Source organism: Pongo pygmaeus, chromosome 2 (assembly GCF_028885625.2).
Source record: "Pongo pygmaeus isolate AG05252 chromosome 2, NHGRI_mPonPyg2-v2.0_pri, whole genome shotgun sequence".
NCBI lineage: Eukaryota > Metazoa > Chordata > Mammalia > Primates > Hominidae > Pongo > Pongo pygmaeus.
This window is the reverse complement of record NC_085930.1, coordinates 63,662,273-63,684,652: the sequence shown is the minus strand read 5'-3', so window position 1 is coordinate 63,684,652 and position 22,380 is coordinate 63,662,273. Positions and strand designations below refer to the sequence as shown.

The 22,380-nt window shown below is 41.4% G+C and overlaps 2 protein-coding genes across 5 annotated transcripts in view; one reads left to right on the top strand and one right to left on the bottom strand.

Moving 5' to 3' along the window:
* The window catches only part of XPC (XPC complex subunit, DNA damage recognition and repair factor), a 33,429-nt gene extending 31,617 nt beyond the window's left edge, over nucleotides 1-1,812 (bottom strand). For 3 of the 4 annotated variants that reach the window (XR_008501378.2, XR_008501377.2, XM_054479911.2), the window contains exon 1: nucleotides 1,585-1,714. Coding sequence is in view for 2 of the 4 variants with exons in the window: in XM_054479911.2 (XP_054335886.1) it covers nucleotides 1,585-1,687 (103 nt within the window). In the remaining 2 variants the exon portion in view is untranslated. Of the gene's footprint in view, nucleotides 1-1,584 lie in introns of all 4 variants that reach the window. The other variant, XM_054479910.2, reaches the window with a different exon arrangement.
* On the top strand, nucleotides 1,722-21,125 carry LSM3 (LSM3 homolog, U6 small nuclear RNA and mRNA degradation associated). Its single transcript, XM_054479919.2, has 4 exons — nucleotides 1,722-2,001; nucleotides 4,650-4,760; nucleotides 7,027-7,122; nucleotides 20,807-21,125. The coding sequence occupies exons 1-4, from the start codon at nucleotides 1,981-1,983 to the stop codon at nucleotides 20,885-20,887; spliced, it is 309 nt and encodes a 102-aa protein (XP_054335894.1). The 5' UTR covers nucleotides 1,722-1,980; the 3' UTR covers nucleotides 20,888-21,125.
* The last annotated feature ends 1,255 nt before the right edge of the window (nucleotides 21,126-22,380 follow it).

The following is a 22,380-nucleotide window of genomic DNA, read 5'->3' as shown; positions in this document are numbered from 1 at the left end:
GATCACGTGAGGTCAGGAGTTTGAGACCAGCCTGGCCAACATGGCGAAACCCCATCTATACTAAAATACAAAAATTAGCCGGGCATGGTGGCAAGCACCTGTAATACCAGCTACTCAGGAAGCTGAGGCAGGAGAATCGCTTGAACCTGGGAGGCGGGGGTCACGCCACTGCACTCCAGCCTCAGCGACAGAGTGAGACACTGTCTCGAAAAAAATAAAAAATAAATATTTATTTAGCACTTAGCCCTACCAATCCACGGGCCCCGCATCCACAGATTCAACCAACCACAGACGAATATATTTCGGGAAAAAAAATACAAATTTTAAAAATACAGCATGACAACTATTTCCATAGCATCTACATTGTATTAAGTATTATTAGTGATCTAGAGATGATTTAAAGTATGTCGGAGGCTGTGCATAGGTTACATGGAAACACTAGGCCATTTGATATAAGGTACTTGAACATCACAGGTTTTAGTATCCGCAGGGCATCTGGGAAGGACCACCTTAGTTTGCTCAAGGAATGTCTGACTTGAGATTTGAAGAAACAGAAGAAATCAGCCCTGGCAAAAGCCACGGGGGGTCACTCTAGGCAGAAGGAATATCAAAGGAAAAGGCTCAAGAAATAACTTGGCATATTTGAGCAAGAGAAAGGAGGCCAATAAGGAGGGTATCTGGCAAGGAAACAAGTGGTAAGAGAAACAGGAGAGGTAGCAAGAGCCAAAACATGTAGCATCTTGTAGGCCAGGATAAGACAACTGGATTTTAAGCTAAGAGCAATGGAAAACCAAGGGGAGTTTAAAGCAGGAGCATGGCATGATTTTTTTTTTTTTTTTTTAAGATTATTTGGGTTGCTAGATGCAGAGCTGGGAGGCCAGTAAAGAGGAAACTGCTGTCACTCAACTGAAAGGTGATCGTGACTTGGACAGGGGCTGTGGTCATGGAAATGAAGAGAAGTGGACAAATTTGAAATAGTCTGAGGCTGAACTGACTGGACTTGCTGACGGACTGGATGTGTGGACCTAAGAAAAAGGTGGGCTTTGCTTTATAAGAAGTATTGAGACTGGAAAAACGGAGGAAAGCATAGATTTAAAGAGGAAAACCATGAGCTCTGCATTGCCCATGACAAATATAAGAAGCCTATCCAATATCCATGAGGGGAAGTCCGGTGGGATCCCACTGTGGAACTCTGGGTGAGACGCAGCTGAAGTTATCATTCGGGAGTCAGTACACCGCATCACTCTACGTCCTGGTCCGTCCGTCTGTCTTCCTGGGACACAAATAACTGCCTTCTCCGCGTTCAACCCTGAACATCTGTATCCTCTGGACAACGGGGAGCGGGAAAAAAGCTACGCAGGAGCTTGGGTCGGGCGAGGTTTGCGGGAAACCGCTCTGTGTGCGGAGGACAAAGGCGCGGGGACAGCGGGAAGGGCCGGCCGCGGCCTGCCGGGCTGCCCCCACGGCGCGGAACGCGCGCAGCAACCTCCACCAGGCCTCCGCGTCTGGACTCCCGCCCTGCCTCTGGGCCTCCTCCGCCCACCGACGGCGTCTCCCGCGAAGCCCGCTGGGCCTCGCTCTCACCCTCCTCCTCCTCCTCACGCCGGGCCTTGCTCTTGGCCTTGGATTTCTGGCTGCGCGGTTCGCGTCCCCGCGGCTCCCTGCCGGCCGCGCGTTTCCGAGCCATGTTGCTTGTCCGGGCAAACTCCACTTCGCGAGTGACGCACCCAGCCGCGATGCGCTAGAACACCGGCCCCGCCCCGAAGCGGGCGAGTGTGGCCACGCCCCTTAGTTGGAGGCCTAGTCACGCCCCTAAAGGAAGCTCCACCCCATACCCGTGGCCACTAAAAAACCGCGGGAAGCAGGAAAGAGCACAACAGGTTTCTCTCTATTTCCGGTGTATTGTATCCTCACGTTTCCGGAGATCGGCGTCCCTCTTGTGTTCTCGCGAGAGGCGGGAAAGGGCGCAGGGTTTGAAACATGGCGGACGACGTAGACCAGGTGAGTGTATTTTAAGGAGGTCGCTCGAAGCAGCTTCTTGTACTAGGCCGATTTTTCCAGACTCAGGAAAAATGGCCAGTCGTGCCTCCTCTTTCCAAGTCACCATGGCCTAATCCGCCCCGTCCTTTCCGTAACCACCCCCTCCGAATTTTGCCGCAGGCCCTGAGATCCTTTCCTGTTAGAAGCCCACCTGATCTATTCTCACACTCTTCGCTTCATTTTTTTAAAGCTGTAGATTATCCTTGCCTGCCTCACGGAGCTGTTAGGATTCCAATAGAAAGCCAGATAATAAAGTTAGGAGTTGTTATCATTACTGAGCGCAACAATTATTTACTCATTCACCAGATAGAGTGAACATCAGCTTTGTATGGTTAGACACTGTTCTAAGGGCCAGGGACACTGACATCGACATATAAGTGATACTTGCCATTACTTGGAGTTTATATTCGCGAGGAGAACAGATAAAAGTAAATATAAATATGTAAGACTTACAGGAACTGTGATGTGCTATGGAGGAAACAAGGAACTGGTATGCAGAATAACAGATGGTCCTAGAAGCTTTTTCACCTGGTCTTTTTCTTCTTCAAATATCTTTGGAGATCATGCCACAACTTAAACTTTCTACTGAAATCTGACCTCCTCAGAGAGGACTTCTGCCCAAATAGCACTCCCGCTACTCTGCTTACCCTGCCTCATTTTTCTTCATAGAGTGTTATTTTTTCATATTAATTGTATGCATCTTTGTTTAATGTGTATCTCTCCCCCCTAGAATGTAAGTGCCATAAGAGCAGGGATTTTGTTTTGTTCATTCTTTTGTCTTTGGGGTTTAGAACAGTGCTGGAAACACTCAACGAATATTTGAGTGAATGAGTTAGATGATCAGAGGAAGCCTCTTTGAAAAGCCAATATTTAAAGCTACAGGATGAAAAGAGCAGACAGTGGGCATCCCAGACAGAGGCTTAGGTAGCAGTAGGGCTCTGTCATGTGCATATTCTTACAGTATTATAATTATTTGTATGCCTCTCCACATTAGAATGAGCTCTTTGAGGGTGGGGATTGTGACTTTTCTATCATTGTAATCTAACAGTTGGTTATCTGATCCTTTAACAAACACCTGTTGAACTGAGGGACATAGGGACCAGTTGAGTTAGGTAATTTTTTTTCTCTCATCAGGCCTTTTGAATCTTCAGAGCCTGTTACGAATTCAGTTACCTTCCTCCACTGGCCTTGTGTACTTACTGAAGAAGCTCTCTTTGAATAATATTTCTAACTCTTAGCGGCTGCAACCATCCCTTCCATGTGGGTGACCCCAAGTCATCCTAGCCCTACCTCTAAAACCAATGTTTCCAGCAGTTCTTTAATAATATAATACTAATAGGAATCTTTTCTTTTCCTTTTCTTTTCTGTTCTTTTCTTTTTTTTGGATGGAGTCTCACTCTTTCGCCCAGGCTGGAGTGCAGTGGCACAATCTCAGCTCACTGCAACCTCTGCCTCCTGGGTTCAATCGATTCTCCTGTCTCAGCCTCCCAAGTAGCTGGAACTACAGGCGTGTGCCGTCACGCCCGGCTAATTTTTGTATTTTTAGTAGAGAATGGGGTTTTGCCATGTTGGCCAGGCTGGTCTCAAACTCCTGACCTCAGGTGATCTGCCTTTCTCAGCCTCCCAAAGTGCTAGGATTCAGGCATGAGCCACCACGCCTGGCCAATAGGAACCATTTCTAAGTATTAATATTTTCTGCTTTCCTGGCACTGTTTTAAATGCATTAACTAGTTTAATCCTCATAAGAACCCGGAAAGAAGGTTGTGGATTTCTCAATTACAAATGAAGAATCTAAGAATTACAGATGGCCTGATTTTTAATCTCAGTTCATAAGTGTCAGGTCACAGCCAGGAGTTAAACCCGGACTGCCTGATTCCAAAGCCAGTGCTTGCTTGCTTGCTTTTTTTTTTTTTTAAAGACAGAGTCTCACTCTGTTGCCCAAGCTGGAGTGCAGTGGCACGATCTTGGCTTACTGCAACTTCCACCTCCCAGGCTCAAGCAATCCTCCCACCTCAGCCTTGGAGTAGCTGGGACCACAGGCACATGCCACCGTGTCCCGCTAAGCCAGTGCTTTCAACCAGTGTTCTATACTGGCTACTAAATATATTCATCTTACTGGCCAGTTGGCAGCCTAAACTCAACCTGTGCTGAATTCATAATCTTCCCATAAACCTACACCTCTACTTGGCATTCTGACTAGTGTATGGTACGTATTAAGTGAGTGTTTTTCTAATGATTACATAATATTTGAGATAAAGCTAAAGTCCCTGAGACCCTATACCCTGAAATTGGGTCAGGCAGTTTGGATTTTGAGGGAACAAAGTATAGTCATGATTATTTTGCTGTGTAACTCCTTCTCATGTGTGTGTGTTTTAACCTACATTTATATAGCACATACTATGTGAAAAGCTCTGTTCTAAGCCTTCATGTATATCACTTAAGCCTCACAAAAAAACAGTATTAGGTAGACACTATTATCTCCATTTTACAGATTAGGAGACTGAGGCAGAAAAAGGTTAAATAACTTGCCCATGGTCACACAGCATAGCAGTGATTTAAGCACTACTCTAACTCTAGTACTGCATTACTAAGCCTATTTCTTTTATCAGCAACAAACTACCAACACTGTAGAGGAGCCCCTGGATCTTATCAGGCTCAGCTTAGATGAGCGAATTTATGTGAAAATGAGAAATGACCGAGAACTTCGAGGCAGATTACATGTAAGTAAATTTATCAAGTTACCTTGAAATCAGATTCCTTCCTACCTCCACTCCCTTGAAATGTAAAACCTGTCCTGAGTGAAAGGGTATTTTGAAGGAAGAGAGGGTAGTGGAAAGTCACCCATATTTCCATAAGCCAAATAAAGCGGCATGTATTCACATTTTTAACATTCTTTCTTTTAATAGAAATACGTTTATTATAGAACATTTTTATTGCCTTCATTTTTCTCTTCTGTTTATTTGTAAATAATATTTATTTGTCCTCCATTCTTAAATGTTTTTTAAATTTAAAACACAAGTATGTGTTTTATTATGAAAAGTTAAACAGCACAAAAATATATAGAGTAAAAAGTGAAATCCCATTTCCTCTGCTGGTAATCACTACTAAAAATTGGATTATCTTGGCCAGGTGCAGTGGCTCATTCCTGTAATCTCAGCACTTTGGGAGACTGGGGCAGGAGGATCACTTGAGGCCAGGAGTTCTCTGTGTTGCCAGCCTGGGCAACATAGAGAGACCCTGTCTCTACAAAAAATAAAATTTAAAAATTGGGTTACCTTTTCTGTATGTTTACACATATACACTCATATATGTACATATGCACATACTTGCGTTGTGTACACCCTGCCTCTACAAAACGTGGATCTTGCCATACGTGTTTTTCAGCACCTTTTTTTTTTCACTTAATCTTTCTGGGAAATTATTGATCATGAGTGCATTTAATTTCCTTTATTCTTTTTAATGACTACCTAGGCTTCTGTATATGATAGTGATTGATTTTTTTTTCATTTCTTGCTACAAATACATAAATACTTGCAGTAAGCATTTTTTTACATATTTCTTTGTGCTTATCTGCAAAATATCTGTAAAATTGGTCTGTTGAAATAATCCCATTTGTTCATAGAGTACCCTGAAGGTTTTGCCTCTCCTTAATGACTTGTTACTTTCCTAAGTGTGTTGTTTTTAGTCTTGCTACTCTACCCTAAAGTGATTAAAAATAGCTAACATTTATTCAGCATTAATTATAGACCAGGTGCTATTATTCTAAGCATTTTGTGTGTGATATCTCATTTAATCTTTATAACAACCCTATGATAATACATACTAATTATTCCTGCTTTGCAGTGTAGGAAGCTCAGGCTCAGAAAGGTACGGTCACTTGACAGTAAAGGGAGAGCCAGAATTTGAATCTAGGTTGTCTGACCTGAGCCCCACTCTTAAGTACTGTGGTTCCACCTTCCACAAAACCTAAAGATAAAGAACCTCTGGGCTTGGAAAGGAAATAGGGACCCAGGGAGACAATCTACAGCTGGCCTTAAAGGAATAGAGACTCCAGGAAAGGAATAGTGGTAGCTTTGGGAATACAAATGGAATTGAGTTTAATTACTTAAGTTTGTGGCTCTTGGAGGCTTCTTCAGTTCCCTGTGTAAACTTGATGGTCTCTATCCTAAATGGCCCCAACTTTGTTTGTTTTGTGCCTCCCAGTTATACATGTTTGCTCTTGTTAGTGTGCCCTGTTTAGCAGTTCCCCACATGGCTGACAAGTAACTTTTATTTTGATGTGAGCAGGCAAACCATGTAACACGTTGTTAGAAGTAAAATTGAGTTCTGAACAAGGTCCCAGAAAGTGCACCTTTTAGTAAAATGAATGAACTTTGGAGCTTGGATTGAATATCTTAGCTGCAACATTTATTGATTGAGCCCACAGGTACTAAACACATTTAAGTTCTGGATAGGTTAGAAATGGGCAGGGTGTTGCTCTACTCACTTTCTCTCTGCGACATGTGGTCTACCGTGTGCCTTTAGAAGACTGCAATGCCATTATCTTACCAGTAAACAAACGATTTTATCTTCTTTACTGTATTTTTCTTGTCACATTGTTATAGGTGAAATTGAAGGATGTTTACTGATAAATGATGAAGATGAATCTGCTGTTTTTCATAATTAAATATTATAAATGATGTGACTGCCTTAGATAACAAGTAGGGTGGAGACTTTAAAAATAATTTCAAGTGATTTGGAGTAAATTTGTTTTTGGCCATATAAGCAGTTTTATATTTTTATCAGGTCAATTAAGTAATCATTTGAAATGAATTGTGAAGAAACAGTATATTAGTACAGTAGGATTACTTTTTATTTGCATGTAAAAGCTTGTGATGTAAGTATCAAATGCCTTAGTTGTAATTGAGCAATTTGCATGTTGTTAAGCCTTTATCATTTTTGTAATTTGATTATTAAATTTTTTGGTTCTATACCCTCCCACTTTAGGCTTATGATCAACATTTAAATATGATCTTGGGAGATGTGGAAGAAACTGTGACTACTATAGAAATTGATGAAGAAACATATGAAGAGATATATAAAGTAAGTCATACAATTCTATTCATTGCTTTGCAAATATCAGCTGTTCTCTCTCGAACAGCTTAACCCATATTTATGGGAAGCCTGTCATGTTTTGACAACTACTTATGGACTCAGTAGAGCACAGCAATTAAAAGCAAGGGTTCTGGCATCTGACAGACCTGGTTGCCAGTACCGGCTTGACCACTTCCTACTTGGGCTACCTTGGGCAAGGGAATTAAGTTAGCTGACTTCTCACTGGTGAACAGGAATACTACCACTTACCTCATAGGGTTCCCAGATTCAGTGAGATACAATAATGCAAGGTAGCTATGTATAGTAGTGTGTAACAGTAATAGTGGACAGTGTTCTTTCATTTTCTGTGGATTTGATCTGTTAATACTTAATTTATTAGAAACTGAAACTGAAAAATTTTTAAAATATTTATTCATTAAAAAAACCTGGCCAGGCGTGGTGGCTCACACCTGTAATCCTAGCACTTTGGGAGGCCGAGGCAGGTGGATCACCTGAGGTCAGGAGTTCAAGACCAGCCTGACCAATATGGTGAAGCCCTGTCTCTACTAAAAATACAAAAAATTAGCCTGGTGTGGTGGCATATACCTATAATGCCAGCTACTTGGGAGGCTGAGGCAGGAGAACTGCTTGAACCTTGGAGGCGGAGGTTGCAGTGAGCCGAGATTGTGCCATTGCACTCCAGCCTGGTCAATAAGAGTGAAACGCTGTCTCAAAAAAAAAGGCCGGGCGCAGTGGCTCATGCCTGTAATACCAGCACTTTGGGAGGCTGAAGCGGGTGGATCACCTGAGGTCAGGAGTTCGAGACCACCTTGGCCAACATGGCAAAACCCTGCCTCTACTAAAAATACAAAATATTAGCCGGCTGTGGCGGCAGGCACCGGCAATCCCAGCTACTCGGGAGGCTGAGGCAAGAGAATCACTTGAACCTGGGAGGTAGAGGTTGCGGTAAGCTGAGATCGTGCTGCTGTACTCCAGCCTGGGGGACAGAGTGAGACTCTGTCTCAAAAAAAAAAAAAAAAACCTATCACATGTTACTGTAAGTAACATTTTTATGAACAATAACTATTTTCTAAAACAAAATGTTTAATGAGGAATGTCTGTTTTACATTTTTGCAAATCTCTTTAATGCCCCACTTAATCGATGACAGCTAGAAGATTCTCATATCTTTTTTCTGCGTTAAATCTATCATGAGATGTTGTAATTGAAGCAAATCTGACCACACAGATAGGTAGTTGGAAAGGAAGGAGTTTGTTTTGTGGATGTTCCACCTTTGATACTGCACCCAAACTGAACAAGTGGTAGTCAGTCAAAGATTATTTGCCGTCTGGAATCTGAAACGGTAACAGTAAACTTTTCGTACTCTTGTTAGGTGAAAATTCATTAATCTGCCTTGCACTTCAACTGGATCTTTTACTCATGCATGATTTGGTTACATCAGGCACTGGTTCTTTAGAAAATAGTAGTTCACTGAGCTATGCAGAGTCATTTTATTTATTTGTTCATTGTTTAAAAAAAAATCACATTTATTAGTATCACCAATGATCTTGTCAGAAAGGTCTTTTTTTTTTTTTTTTTTTTTTAAAGACAGTCTCACTGTGTCACCCAGGCTAGAGTGCAATGGCAATCTCAGCTCACTGCAGCCTCCACCACCCAGGTTCAAGCAATTCTCGTGCCTCAGCCTCCCAAGTAGCTGGGATTACAGGCATGTGCCACCACGCCCAGCTAATTTTTGTGTTTTTAGTAAAGACTGGTTTCACCATGTTGGCCAGGCTGGTCTCGAACTCCTGGCCTCCCAGAGTGCTGGAATTACAGGTGTGAGCCACTGTGCCAGGCTGTAGCAGAAAGGTCTTTAAGATTTGGAAAGACAGTTTCTGACCCTGCCAGGGCATAGTGGTTAAAATGTGGGCTCAGAGTACAAGACTACATGGATTCAAATCTTGACTCCCTTGCTTACCACCTTTTTAATTGAGCCAGCTCACCTAACCTGTCTGTGGATATGTTTCCTTGTCTGTAAAATGGAAATAATAATGGGACCCACTTCATACAACTGTGGAGGATTCATTGAGGGCTACATGAAAAGCCTTCAGATTAGTGACAGGCACGTTATAACTGTTAAAATGTTAGCCTTTATTGGATTTTGTAGTTCTGCTTTATCCTGGCTTTCCTCCTTTCTCTGACCACACCTGACTCCTTTGCTAGTGTTCTTTCTCCTTCTAAGTGTAAACATTTAGCATTTTTTTCTTTTTTTTTAATTTTTACTTCATTTATGTATTTTTGCTGGCTTATTTCTCCAAGAAAGAATAGCATTTTTTAAAATTTGCATTTTTTTCCCCTTTAGGAATTTCATTTAGTAACTATTGTTTGGTGGTTGTTATTGTTTTCTTAACATAGACACAATCATAAGTACTAAAATGTACTTTTTCTTAAATTTTAGCATCTCAAAAATCTGATTGCATCTTACAGGTGATGTGATAAAAAAAAGAATTGTGTCATAGTTTAATTGGCAAAATTTATCCTTTTTCAGCTCAACTAAGCTTACAAATGATAAATATGATAAAACATGGAATATGTGGCTTTAATATTCTGCTTTATTCATGTAACATTATTAACATAAGAATTTTACCATGAGAGTAGACTCTTCATAAGCATTTTAATTCTCTTGTCTTGAATTCTGCTTGTGACAGAAATGACTCTTCAACTGTGGTGTCTATTACAGAGAAGGGAACTCTGCCATTTACTCCATGTTTGCAGTGAACTAACAGCAGGGTCCACCTCTGTCATCCCTAGTAGTCTGCTCCAAGTGCGGTTCCTCCTGAAACTGTTTGAAGGTGCTATGTGTCTGTGCACATGTGCATTTCTCTGGGTGGAGTGTCTATAACAGAGTCTCAGTAGTTACTGACCTCCATTAAGATTAATTGCTGCCTTGAAAGGCTACTGGGGCTGGTTAGCTCCTGAACACTGCGTGCTGCATGCATGTGGCCTCTCTTGCGCCTAGAGTTGCAGCTGCAGAACGGTAAGCAAAGTCTGTTTAGTTAATGAGTTCTTTTTCACATTGCCATGATGTATTGGGTAAAACATTTAAAATTGAATCTTTGGATGACCGAGAATACTTTAGTGTGTAAATGTATATTAACTATAGACATAGAAAGGAAAGACAGTGATATTATGGAGAGTGTCTGCATCTGGTTCAGTGCCATGGAGAACAACTACTTCACTCTCCTGTGTGCTCTTGTTACTCCTCTCCAAGATGGGAAACCAGACTAAATAGTTTCTTACCTTGGCCCATTTTACATTTTGCTGTCTCTCTCGTCTATTGAAATAACTAATGAACATCAACGTTACCACCAAAACAGTATGTTTGGTGACCCATAAGCCATCGGGTTGTTGGGTTTTTTTTTTCCCCCTATAATTTACATAATTGACTTCTAAATAATTAATTTGACTGCTGACTTATAAATGGGAAGATGGAAAGCAGTCAGTCTTACTCTTCTGATTCTTGGTCCTCCATAATTGGAGTTTCCATTTTACAGATTGTGAATAGTGTGTGTTATTTGACCCAGCCTACTTTTTCGGCTGTCCATCATGTGTACTACCTTCCTTCACCGAACACCTCGTAGTTTGGCTCACCAGACAGTTTCTCTTGGGGACGTTGTGCCCTTTTGTAACTAAGCCCTCTGCGCCCTCTGCTTGCCCGAAGGCCTTCTACAGCATTAGATGGCTCTTCTAGACCTTTCTCTAGATTAGCACTGTAATAATAGAACTGTCCGCAGTAGTGAAAATTTCTGTCTGTGCTGTCATTACAGGAGCTATGAGCCACATGTGGCTATTTGGCACTTGAAATGGATGCTGGTGTGACTAAGGAACTGAACATTCAATTTTATTTAATTTTAATTTAATGAGCCACTTGTGACTAGTGGCACTCATATTAGAGCAGCCCTAGACCTGCTCCCTCATACAGAACTAACTCTTTATGGTCCATGCTGAGACCATATGGTCCATATCACCATATAGTACTTAACACATATTTCTTTTCTTACTCATTTTAAATTGCTTCCATTTTAATTTAACTTTTTGAATAGATACTAGACTCACACAGTCTTAAAGTTACGAAATGCAGAAAGGAACACAGTGTAGTAAAATGTCTTCCACTCCAGCCTCTGTTCATCATCTTTATACCCCACCCCCAGACATAAGCACTGTTACTGGTTTCTTGAGAATCTCGTGTCTTTACGCATATGCTAATGAATGTTAATTATTCTCCTTTCCCCTGTTTTTTTAATCACAGTGCTCTTTCCCTTTCATACATAGCTTCCTTGTGCTTTCATTTTTAGCTTTATGGTACTTCATTGTATAGAGGTACCATAATTTAACTATTTTCCTGTTGTTGGACAGATAGCCATTTCCAATATTTTGCTAGTAAAACCTATTCTGCTGTAAATAATGTTATCTTTTTCTTTTTTTTTTAATTATACTTTAAGTTCTGGATTACATGTGCATAACGTGCAGTTTTGTTACATAGGTATACACGTGCCCTGGTGGTTTGCTGCACCCATCAACCTGTCACCTACATTAAGTATTTCTCCTAGTGTTATCCCTCCCCTAGCCTCCCAGTCCCCGACAGGCCCTGGTGTGTGATGTTCCCCTCCCTGTGTCCATGTGTTCTCATTGTTCAACTCCCACTTATGAGTGAGAACATGGGGTGTTTGGTTTATTGATCTTGTGATATTTTGCTGAGAATGATGGTTTCCAGCTTCATCCTTGTCCCTGCAAAGGACATGAACTCCTCCTTTTTTATAGCTGCACAGTATTCCATGGTGTATATGTGCCACATTGTCTTAATCCAGTCTATCATTGATGGACATTTGGGTTGGTTCCAAGTCTTTGCTATTGTGAATAGTGCCGCAATAAACATACATATGTATGTGTCTTTATAGTAGTATGATTTATAATCCTTTGGGTATATGCCCAGTAATGGGATTCTTGGGTCAAATAGTATTTCCAGTTCTAGATCCTTGAGGAATCACCACACTGTCTTCCACAATGGTTGAACTAATTTACACTCCCACCAACAGTGTAAAAGCATTGCAGTTTTTCCACAACCTCTCCAGCATCTGTTGTTTCCTGGCTTTTTAATGATTGCCATTCTAACTGGCATGAGATGGTGTCTCATCGTGGCTTTGACTTGCATTTCTCTAATGACAGTGATGATGAGGTTTTTTTCGTATGTCTTTTGGCTGCATAAATGTCTTCTTTTGAGAAGTGTCTCTTCATATCCTTTGCCCATTTTTTGTTGGGGTTGTTTTTTTTCTTGTAGATTTGTTTAAGTTCTTTGTAGATTCTGGACATTAGCCTTTTGTCAGATGGATGGATTGCAAAAATTTTCTCCCATTCTGTAGGTTGCCTGTTCACTCTGATGATAGTTTCTTTTGCTGTGCAGAAGCTCTTTAGTTTAATTAGATCACATTTGTCAATTTTGGCTTTTGTTGCCATGGCTTTTGGTGTTTTAGACATGAAGTCTTTGCCCATGCCTATGTCCTGAATGGTATTGCCCAGGTTTTCTTCTAGGATTTTTATGGTCCTAGGTCTTACATTTAAGTCTTTGATCCATCTTGAGTTGATTTTTGAAAAAGGTATAAGGAAGGGATCCAGTTTCAGTTTTCTGCATATGGCTAGCCAGTTTTCCCAACACCATTTGTTAAATAGGGAATCTTTTCCCCATTGCTTGTGTGTGTCAGGTTTGTCAAAGATCAGGTGGTTGTGGCTGTGTGGTGTTATTTCTGAGGCCTCTGTTTTGTTCCATTGGTCTATATAGCGGTTTTGGTATCAGTACCATGCTGTTTTGGTTACTGTAGCCTTGTACTATAGTTTGAAGTCAAGTAGTGTGATGCCTCCAGCTTTGTTCTTCTTGCCCAGGATTGCCTTGGCTATGCGGGCTCTTTTTGGTTCCATATGAAGTTTAAAGTAGTTTTTTTCAATTCTGTGAAGAAAGTCAGTGGTAGGTTGATGGGGATAGCATTAAATCTATAAATTACTTTGGGCAGTATGGCCATTTTCATGATATTGATTCTTCCTATCCATGAGCATGGAATCTTTTTCCATTTGTTTGTGTCCTATCTTAGTTCCTTGAGCAGTGGTTTGTAGTTCTCCTTGAAGAGGTTCTTCACATCCCTTATAAGTTGCATTCCTAGGTATTTTATTCTCTTAGTAGCAATTGTGAATGGGAGTTCACTCATAATTTGGCTCTCTGTTTGTCTGTTATTTGTGTATAGGAATGCTTGTGATTTTTGCACATTGATTTTGTATCCTGAGACTTTGCTGAAGTTGCTTATCAGCTTAAGGAGGTTTTGGGCTGAGATGATGGGGTTTTCTAAATATACAGTCATGTCATCTGCAAACAGAAAATTTGACTTCCTCTCTTCCTATTTGAATACCTTTATTTCTTTCTCTTGCCTGATTGCCCTGACCAGAACTTCCAATACTATGTTGAGTAGGAGTGGTGAGAGGGCATCCCTGTCTTGTGCCGGTTTTCAGAGACAATGTTTCCAGGTTTTGCCAATTCAGTATGATATTGGCTGCGGGTTTGTCATAAATAGCTCTTATTATTTTGAGATATGTTTCATTGATACCTAGTTTATTGAGAGTTTTTAGCATGAAGGGGTGTTGAATTTTATCAAAGGCCTTTTCTGCATCTATTGACATAATCATGTGGTTTTTGTGATTGGTCCTGTTTATGTGATGGGTTACATGATTTGCATATGTTGAACCAGCCTTGCATCCCAGGGATGAAGCTGACTTGATCATGGTGGATCAGCTTTTTGATGTGCTGCTGGATTCAGTTTGCCAGTATTTTATTGAGGATTTTTGCATCAGTGTTCATCAGGGATATTGGTCTGAAATTTTCTTTTTTTGTTGTGTCTCTGCCAGATTTTGGTATCAGGATGATGCTGGCCTCATAAAATGAGTTAGGGAGGATTCCCTCTTTTTCTATTGTTTGGAATAGTTTCAGAAGGAATGGTGCCAGCTTCTCTTTGTACCTCTGGTAGAATTCAGCTGTGACTCTGTCTGGTCCTGGACTTTTTTTGGTTGGTAGGCTATTAATTACTGTCTCAATTTCAGAATTTGTTATTGGTCTATTCAGGGATTCAACTTCTTCCTGCCTTAGACTTGGGAGGGTGTATGTGTCCAGGAATTTATCCATTTCTTCTAGATTTCCTAGTTTATTTGCATACAGATGTTTATATTATTCTCTGATGGTAGTTTGTATTTCTGTGGGATCAGTGGTGACATCCCCTATACCATTTTTTATTGCATCTATTTGATTCTTCTCTCTTTTCTTTTTTATTAGTCTGGCTAGTGGTCTATTTTGTTGATTTTTTTCAAAAAACCACCTCCTGGATTCATTGATTATTTTTTCAGAGTTTTTCGTGTCTCTGTCTCCTTCAGTTCTGCTCTGATCTTAGTTATTTCATGTCTTCTAGCTTTTGATTTGTTTGCTGTTGCTTCTCTAGTTCTTTTAATTTTGATGTTAGGGTGTCAATTTTAGATCTTTCCTGCTTTCTCTTGTGGGCATTTAGTGCTATAAATTTCCCTCTAAACACTGCTTTAAATGTGTTCCAGAGATTCTGGTACGTTTTGTCTTCATTCTTATTGGTTTCAAAGAACATCTTTATTTCTGCCTTCATTTCATTATTTACCCAGTAGTCATTCAGGAGCGGGTTGTTCAGTTTCCGTGTATTTGTGCGGTTTTGAGTGAGTTTCTTAATCCTGAGTTCTAATTTGATTGCAATGTGGTCTGAGAGACAGTTTGTTATGATTTCTTTTCTTTTACATTTGCTGAGGAGTGTTTTACTTCCAATTATGTGGTCAATTTTAGAATAAGTGTGATGTGGTGCCAAGAAGAATGTGTATTCTGTTGATTTGGGGTGGAGAGTTCTGTAGAGGTCTATTAGGTCTGATTGGTCCTGAGCTGAGTTCAAATCCTGAATATCCTTGTTAATTTTCTGTCTCGTTGATCTGTCTGATGTTGACAGTGGGTTGTTAAAGTCTCCCGCTATTATTGTGTGGGAGTCTAAGTCTCTTTGTAGGTCTCTAAGAACTTGTTTTATGAATCTGGGTGCTCCTGTATTGGGTGCATATGTATTTAGGATAGTTAGCTCTTCTTGCTGCATTGTTCCCTTTACCATGTAATGCCCTTCTTTGTCTCTTTTGATCTTTGTTGCTTTAAAGTCTGTTTTATCACAGATTAGAATTGCAACTCCTGCTTTTTTTGCTTTCCATTCACTTGGTAAATATTCTTCCATCCCTTTATTTTGTGCCTATGTGTGTGTTTGCATGTGAGATGGGTCTCCTGAATACAGCACACTGATGGGTCTTGACTCTTTATCCAATTTGCCAGTCTGTTTCTTTTAATTGGGGGCATTTAGCCCATTTACATTTAAGGTTAATATTGTTATGTGTGAATTTGATCCTGCCATTTGATGCTAGCTGGTTGTTTTGCCCATTAGTTAATGCAGTTTCTTCATAGTGTCAATGTTATTTACAATGTGGTATGTTTTTGCAGTGGCTTGTACTGGTTGTTCCTTTCCATGTTTAGTGCTTCTTTCAGGAGCTCTTGTAAGGCAGGCCTGGTGGTGACGGAATCCCTCAGCATTTGCTTATCTGTAAAGGATTTTATTTCTCCTTCGCTTATGAAGCTTAGTTTGGCTGGTTATGAAATTCTGGGTTGAAAATTCTTTTCTTCAAGAACATTGAATATTGGTCCCCACTCTTTTCTGGCTTGTAGGGTTTCTGCAAAGAGATCCACTGTTAGTCTGATGGGCTTCCGTTTGTGGGTAACCTGACCTTTCTGTCTGGCTGCCCTTAACGTTTTTTCCTTCATTTCAACCTTGGTGAATCTGATGATTATGTGTCTTGGGATTGCTCTTCTTGAGGAGTATCTTTGTGGTGTTCTCTGTATTTCCTGAATTTGAATGTTGGCCTGTCTTACTAGGTTGGGGAAGTTCTCCTGGATAATATCCTGAAGAGTGTTTTCCAACTTGGTTCCATTTTCCCCGTCACTTTCAGGTACACCAATCAAATGTAGATTTGTTCTTTTCACATAGTCCCATATTTCTTGGAGGCTTTGTTTGTTCCTTTTATTCTTTTTTCTCTAATCTTGTCTTCTGTCTTTATTTCATTACGTTGATCTTCAATCATGATGTCCTTTCTTCCACTTGATGGATTCAGCTATTGATACTTGTTTATTCTTCACGAAGTTCTTGTGCTATGTTTTTCAGCTCCATCAGGCCATTTATGTTCTTCTCTACATTGGTTATTCTGGTTAGCAATTCGACTAACCTTTTTTCAAGGTTCTTAGCTTCCTTGCATTGGGTTAGAACATGCTCATTTAGCTTGGAGTTGTTTGTTATTACCCACCTTCTGAAGCCTACTTTTGTCAGTTCGTCAGACTCATTCTCTGTCCAGCTTTGTTCCCTTGCTGGCGAGGAGTTGTGATCCTTTGGAGGAGGAGAGGCGTTCTTGTTTTTGGAATTTTCAGTCTTTTTGTGCTGGTTTTTCCCCCGTCTTTGTGGATTTATCTACCTCTAGTCTTTGATGTTGGTGACTTTCAGATGGAGTCTTTGAGTAGATGTGCTAATCCTTTTTAGCACATCTGTGTTTGTTTCTTTCCTTCTAACAGTCAGGCCCCTCTGCTGCCAGTCTGCTGGAGTTTCCTGACCCTGTTTGCCTGGATATCACCAGCAGAGGCTGCAGAGCAGCAAAGATTGCTGCCTGTTTTTTCCTCTGGAAGCTTCAACCCAGAGGGGCACCTGCCAGGTGCCAACCAGAGCTCTCCTGTATGAGGTGTCTGTCGGCCCCAACTGGGAGCCGACAGTCAGTATACACGGGGGTCAGGGACCCACTTGAGGAGGCAGACTGACCCTTAGCAGAGCTCGAACGCTGTGCTGGGAGGTCCGCTGCTCTCTTCAGAGCTGTCAGGCAGAGACGTTTAAGTCTGCTATAAGCCCCTGACTGGGGCTGCTGCCTTTTTTACAGAGATGCCCTGTCCAGAGAGGAGAAATCTCAATTTTATCTTTTTCTTATGTGGGAGTATACCTGCAGAATAAATTCATACTTCCTCTCTTTTTATTTCTAGAATGGAGATTCTAGGAGGACAGTCCATGTTTTATTCATCTCTCTGTGTCTACTGCCTATCATAGTACCTGACACATAATGGGCACTTTAAATGTTTATATGAGTGGACTTCAGATTTCATTGCAGTTTGACTCAATAATTTTTAAACACAAGATTCTATTTCGTTGCAAGGACTGCAGATCCAAGCCTTGTCACCTATCGGACACACATGCACACTTAAAAAAAAAAAAATTCTGGGTGAAATTCATCACCAGTACTAGAAAATTTAATACTTTTCTCTGATATTGAGTTTATAGCATCCCTTTTTTTTTTTTTTTAACCTAGAGCACTTAAGTTTACACACTGAACTCCTTGTACTAGAGTCGCCTTCTTTCTCAGGAATTATTTATCTGTAGCCAGATCTCCTGCCTGGGTGTTATGACCAGACAGCCCAGGGGAGATTCCTCACACATGGGTTGTTGAAAGTATACTCTTGTGGGCATATTAGTTCGTGTTGGCTAGACTGTGGTAACAGGTACCCCCTAAACATGTACTGGCTCAGCAGAGTCACAGATGTGCAGTGGTTCTGCACTGCTGGAGTTTGTTTCTCAATGACATAATTATTCTAGGTAGGTTTCCTCCACGCAGTCATTCAGGAACCCAGACTCCTTGTGTCTTGTGGCTCCACCAACCCCTAAGTCTTTTGTCGTCGTTTCACATCCAGCCAGTGGGAGCAAAAAGGAGTGGAGTGTACATGAGAAGTTTATGAGTCAGCCTGGAGGTACTACACCTCTTCTTAAATTTTTTAGGCTAGAACTCAGTGATATGACCCTAGCCAACTGTAAGGGAGCCTGGGAAATATAGTAGAATTGTGTGCCCAGGAAGGAAGAAGGAATTTTTATGAACAGCTAGCAGTTTCTGCCATAGTCTGTCCCCGCTGGCAACCAGTGTCTATATATACCTGTGAGCAAAGGGCTTTAAAAAAAAAAATTATTTATGGAAAAATGACCATGGGTTAACTTACCAGTTCATTTTCCCTAGAAACAGATAAAATTGGAATGTCAGCTGTGTTAATAAAAAATATTGCTGTATTTTAAAAAGCGCCCCTGGTTTGTAAACTGCATCTGAACTGAGAGAACTGTGAATGAACTCTGAATACTGTTAGGAGCCCATAGCAATGGTCTTCCCTGAGAGCAGTGCAACCCTTGTAGTGGAGTGTGTCCCCTCCTTGGTGACTGTGAAGCCACATTTATGGAACTGCTGTAAAAGATACTGGTTCTGGTGTGGAGCTTGGCGCAGTTAAGCCAGGGTGGCTCCTGCACCCACCTGCTAACTAAGCAGTCATTTGGGTAGCTAGAGAAGAATCCGTGGAATGCTGTAAAGACTTCTGAGACACTTGTCGCTGCCCAGCTGGCATGTGCTGTGTTTCCTTTGTATAAAGCTGTGTGCCCTTGGCTATCTTGAGCTTTGTGAGTTTATTTATTTATTTATTTTCTTTGAGACGGAGTCTCACTCTGTCGCCCAGGCTGGAGTACAGTGGTGCAATCTTGGCTCACTGCAAGCTCCGCCTCCCAGGTTCACGCCATTCTCCTGCCTCAGCCTCCCGAGTAGCTGGGACTACAGGCGCCCACCACCACACCCGGCTAATTTTTTTTTATATTTTTAGTAGAGATGGGGTTTCACCGTGTTAGCCAGGATGGTCTCGATCTCCTGACCTCGTGATCCGCCCGTCTCGGCCTCCTAAAGTGCTGGATTACAGGTGTGAGCCACCGCGCCCGGCCGAGCTTTGTGAGTTTGATGGCCAAGTTGCTGCAGAGATCAACAATAGTGGGTGTTGCAGAATCCTCCTTCCCAGACAGAACACATCTCAACCCCCAAAGGATGCAAGCAGGATATCCAGCTCAGGGTGCAGGACTGCCACGTGACTTTCGGTTCTCTCTGTCAGACCACATGTGGTCACTTGTACAGAGACCTATCCCCAAAGAAGATGAATAATTTACCCCTCCCACATTCATGATAAACACAGCAGGGACAGGATATCCACCACAAAAACTGTCTTCCCAGAGAAGGAAGGAATGAGAAACATAAGACAGTTACTGGTCCCTAACAGTGGTGAATCCCACTGGGAAGGCGTGAATGCTCCCTGTCCTGGTAGCAGCAGAAATCCCTCGATTAGATCAAATATGTCCCATCCAATGTTTGGAACTTATACTAAATTTAATTGTGCATCCTACATCTTTATTTGCAAAATCTGGCAACCCTAAATGGGGTCTGCAGAGCTTTCAGAGCCAACTTCTATTATGCTGGAAGACTCAAATAGTCAAAGGTTTTTTTTAGCCAGGCTTATGGTTTCTTTGGCAATGCAATCTCTTTAAAAACTTAGAACATAGGTTTCTGAGCTGTTTACATCCAAACAATTCAAAGGGCCAGTAACCTGTCTAAGCTCTTCCCTAGGCATAGTTTATAGGACTGCTTTATTTCTTCAGTTTCTCACCCCTGTTCTGCTTTCTGAAATTAATGTTGACTACTTTGAGGCCATTTGCTACAAAAGTTTGGGTGGAAAGACAACACCCTTAATCTGATCTTTGCCTCAGGGCTGAGTTTGTTTACCTGGGAAATTTTACTGGGCCTTGTTTCTCAAAGCCTTTTTTCATACTTATTTCTGTAACTTGGGGTCTAAAAGCCAGTGGCTTTTCTAACCCTGTGAATCCTGTTTCTTTTCATCTCTGCTTGAAAACCAACTAGTTCTTGCCTAAGCTTTTCTGTTTCTTCTACTGCCCTGCTAAATGCATTAGGCTAACAGCAACACCTACTAACATTTGGCTTTTCCAGCCTCTTCTCCCAGAGCTCGTAAGTTTAGGAGCCCCTTGGGCTACATTCCAAGTTTTATCTAATATTTTGCCAAGGCATAATATTAGGATTTCGAACATTCATGTGTTTCTCTACTGCCCAAGGCCTGACCACTAAGCTCATGCTTCAAGGTATCTATTCCATATGTGTGACCACAGTAGCACACAGAAGTAACACATGATGGCTCAGCAAAGTAGAAGTTGATCTGTTGCCCATATGACAGCCCTGGTGGGGTTTAGGTCTGCACAATAGCTTTCTTCCAGGTGGTAAGTCAAGGACCCAGGCTTCGCCTATCAGTGGCTCTGCCATCCCCTGAGCTCTCGCCATTATCGTAGTTCATTTAGTGTTAGAGGAACGACTGCAGAGGGGCATTCTGGGTCAGTCTGGATATAGTCCTGTCATTTCTGTTTACTTGCCATTGGTTAAAGCAATCTGATGGCTACATCTGGTTGCAAGGAAGAATAAGAAACATAGTCCAGCTGTGTGCCCAGGAGGAGGAGAGTGAGTTTTAATGGGTAGCTCCAGTCTCTGCCACAATTGTCGAAAGGAAGCAGTTGATAGATTGGTTCTTGGTGCTACCAAGGGAAGTGATCAGGTTTTTTAATCCAATTTTTTTGTGTCATGGTGAATCCATTTTTTAACATTTCTGTCACAAACAATAAGCAGTAATACACAATTGTATAAATATGTTCTGTTTTTTTTCTCTTCTAGTCAACGAAACGGAATATTCCAATGCTCTTTGTCCGGGGAGATGGCGTTGTCCTGGTTGCCCCTCCACTGAGAGTTGGCTGAAACAAATAATTTGTCCTGTATGGAAAACGGGAGACTTTGTACAGTGGCCTCTCTAAAAGTACAAAACATTCACAAGAGAAACCTGCATACATTTTGATATTAAGAAATAATTCTGGGGATTCTTCCACTCCTGAAATAAGTTGATTTGCAGATAACTCACAACTTCTTAAGCTAAATGGTATTTTCATTTTTCTCAAGCTCTTCCAATAAATATGACCACCAAGATGCAGAACTCTTTCAGGACTTGTTTTGCTCCATTATTCTCACAGATATTTTACTGATTTTTTTTTTCTTTAAATTGGTGTTTCCTCGTAGATTTTTTTTTAGTGCAGTCTTCTGTCTTGTGAATTAAAGTGAGCACATGTCTTACCTTCACTTAGCACACATTTGCAGTGCACCTACTGTGTTTGAGGCACCAGGTTTGAGTGCTGGGAACCAGAGTTTTATTAAAATGCTTTCTGGGCCAGACACAGTGGCCCATACCTGTAATCCCAGCACTTTGGGAGGCCAAGGCGGGTGGATCACCTGAGGGCAGGCATTTGAGACCAGCCTGGCCAACATGGTGAAACCCTGTCTCTACTGAAAATATAAAAATTAGCCAGGCGTGGTGGCGCCTACTTGTAATCCCAGCTACTCAGGAGGCTGAGGCAGTAGACACTTAAACCCAGGAGGCAGAGGTTGCAGTGAGCCAAGATCACACCATTACACTTCAACCTGGTCAACAGAGCTAGACTCCATGTCAAAAAAAAAAAAAAAAAGTTTTCTGCCCTCAAGTCTTCTGGGGAGGCAGATGTTTAAACCAACAATTGCAGGCAGTAAGATTAGTGCTGATAGAATCATGCACATGCAGGATGCCATAGTAGGAGCATGGGGAAGAGCACCCAAATATGGGAGAAAGGGGCAGAGGGACATTGTAAACATTAACCCTGCAATAGAAGACAGCAAAGCATGATTTCTCTTTTCTCTGGCCTGATTTAATTCTAAGGTCAGACGTTCAGCTTGATCATAACCTGCTTATAATTATGACTCAAACCATTTTTCCACTCTTGGATCACCGGCCATTAATGATGAGGGTCTCAAACAACATGTCTCAGTGACACAGTAAAGCAGAAATTGGCTGAAAGCAAAGCTATTTTTATTTCTAGCTTCAGTCAGCACATAATGCTTAAAACCTAAAGAAAGTAAAAGCGTGTTACGATCTCTCAAACTTTATCAAGACAGGGCTTAGAACCTGAAATCCTCCGCTATGGTCATTCCATTTTGAAATGTAGAAAATCCAACTTGTGGATGGTTTGTCTGTAAATGAGCTGAATGTGTGTGCATTTTCATTATCAAGCACGATATGCTCACAAATGCACAGTACTTTAAGCCTTGTGCAAGAAAGATGCTTTCAGTAAACATTTAAAAGGTTTTATTTTCCTTACTAATGGTACATGCCCCTGCAAGTTCATGGAGAAGAGAAAAACAAGTGTGGGTGAGCTGATGGAGGCTTC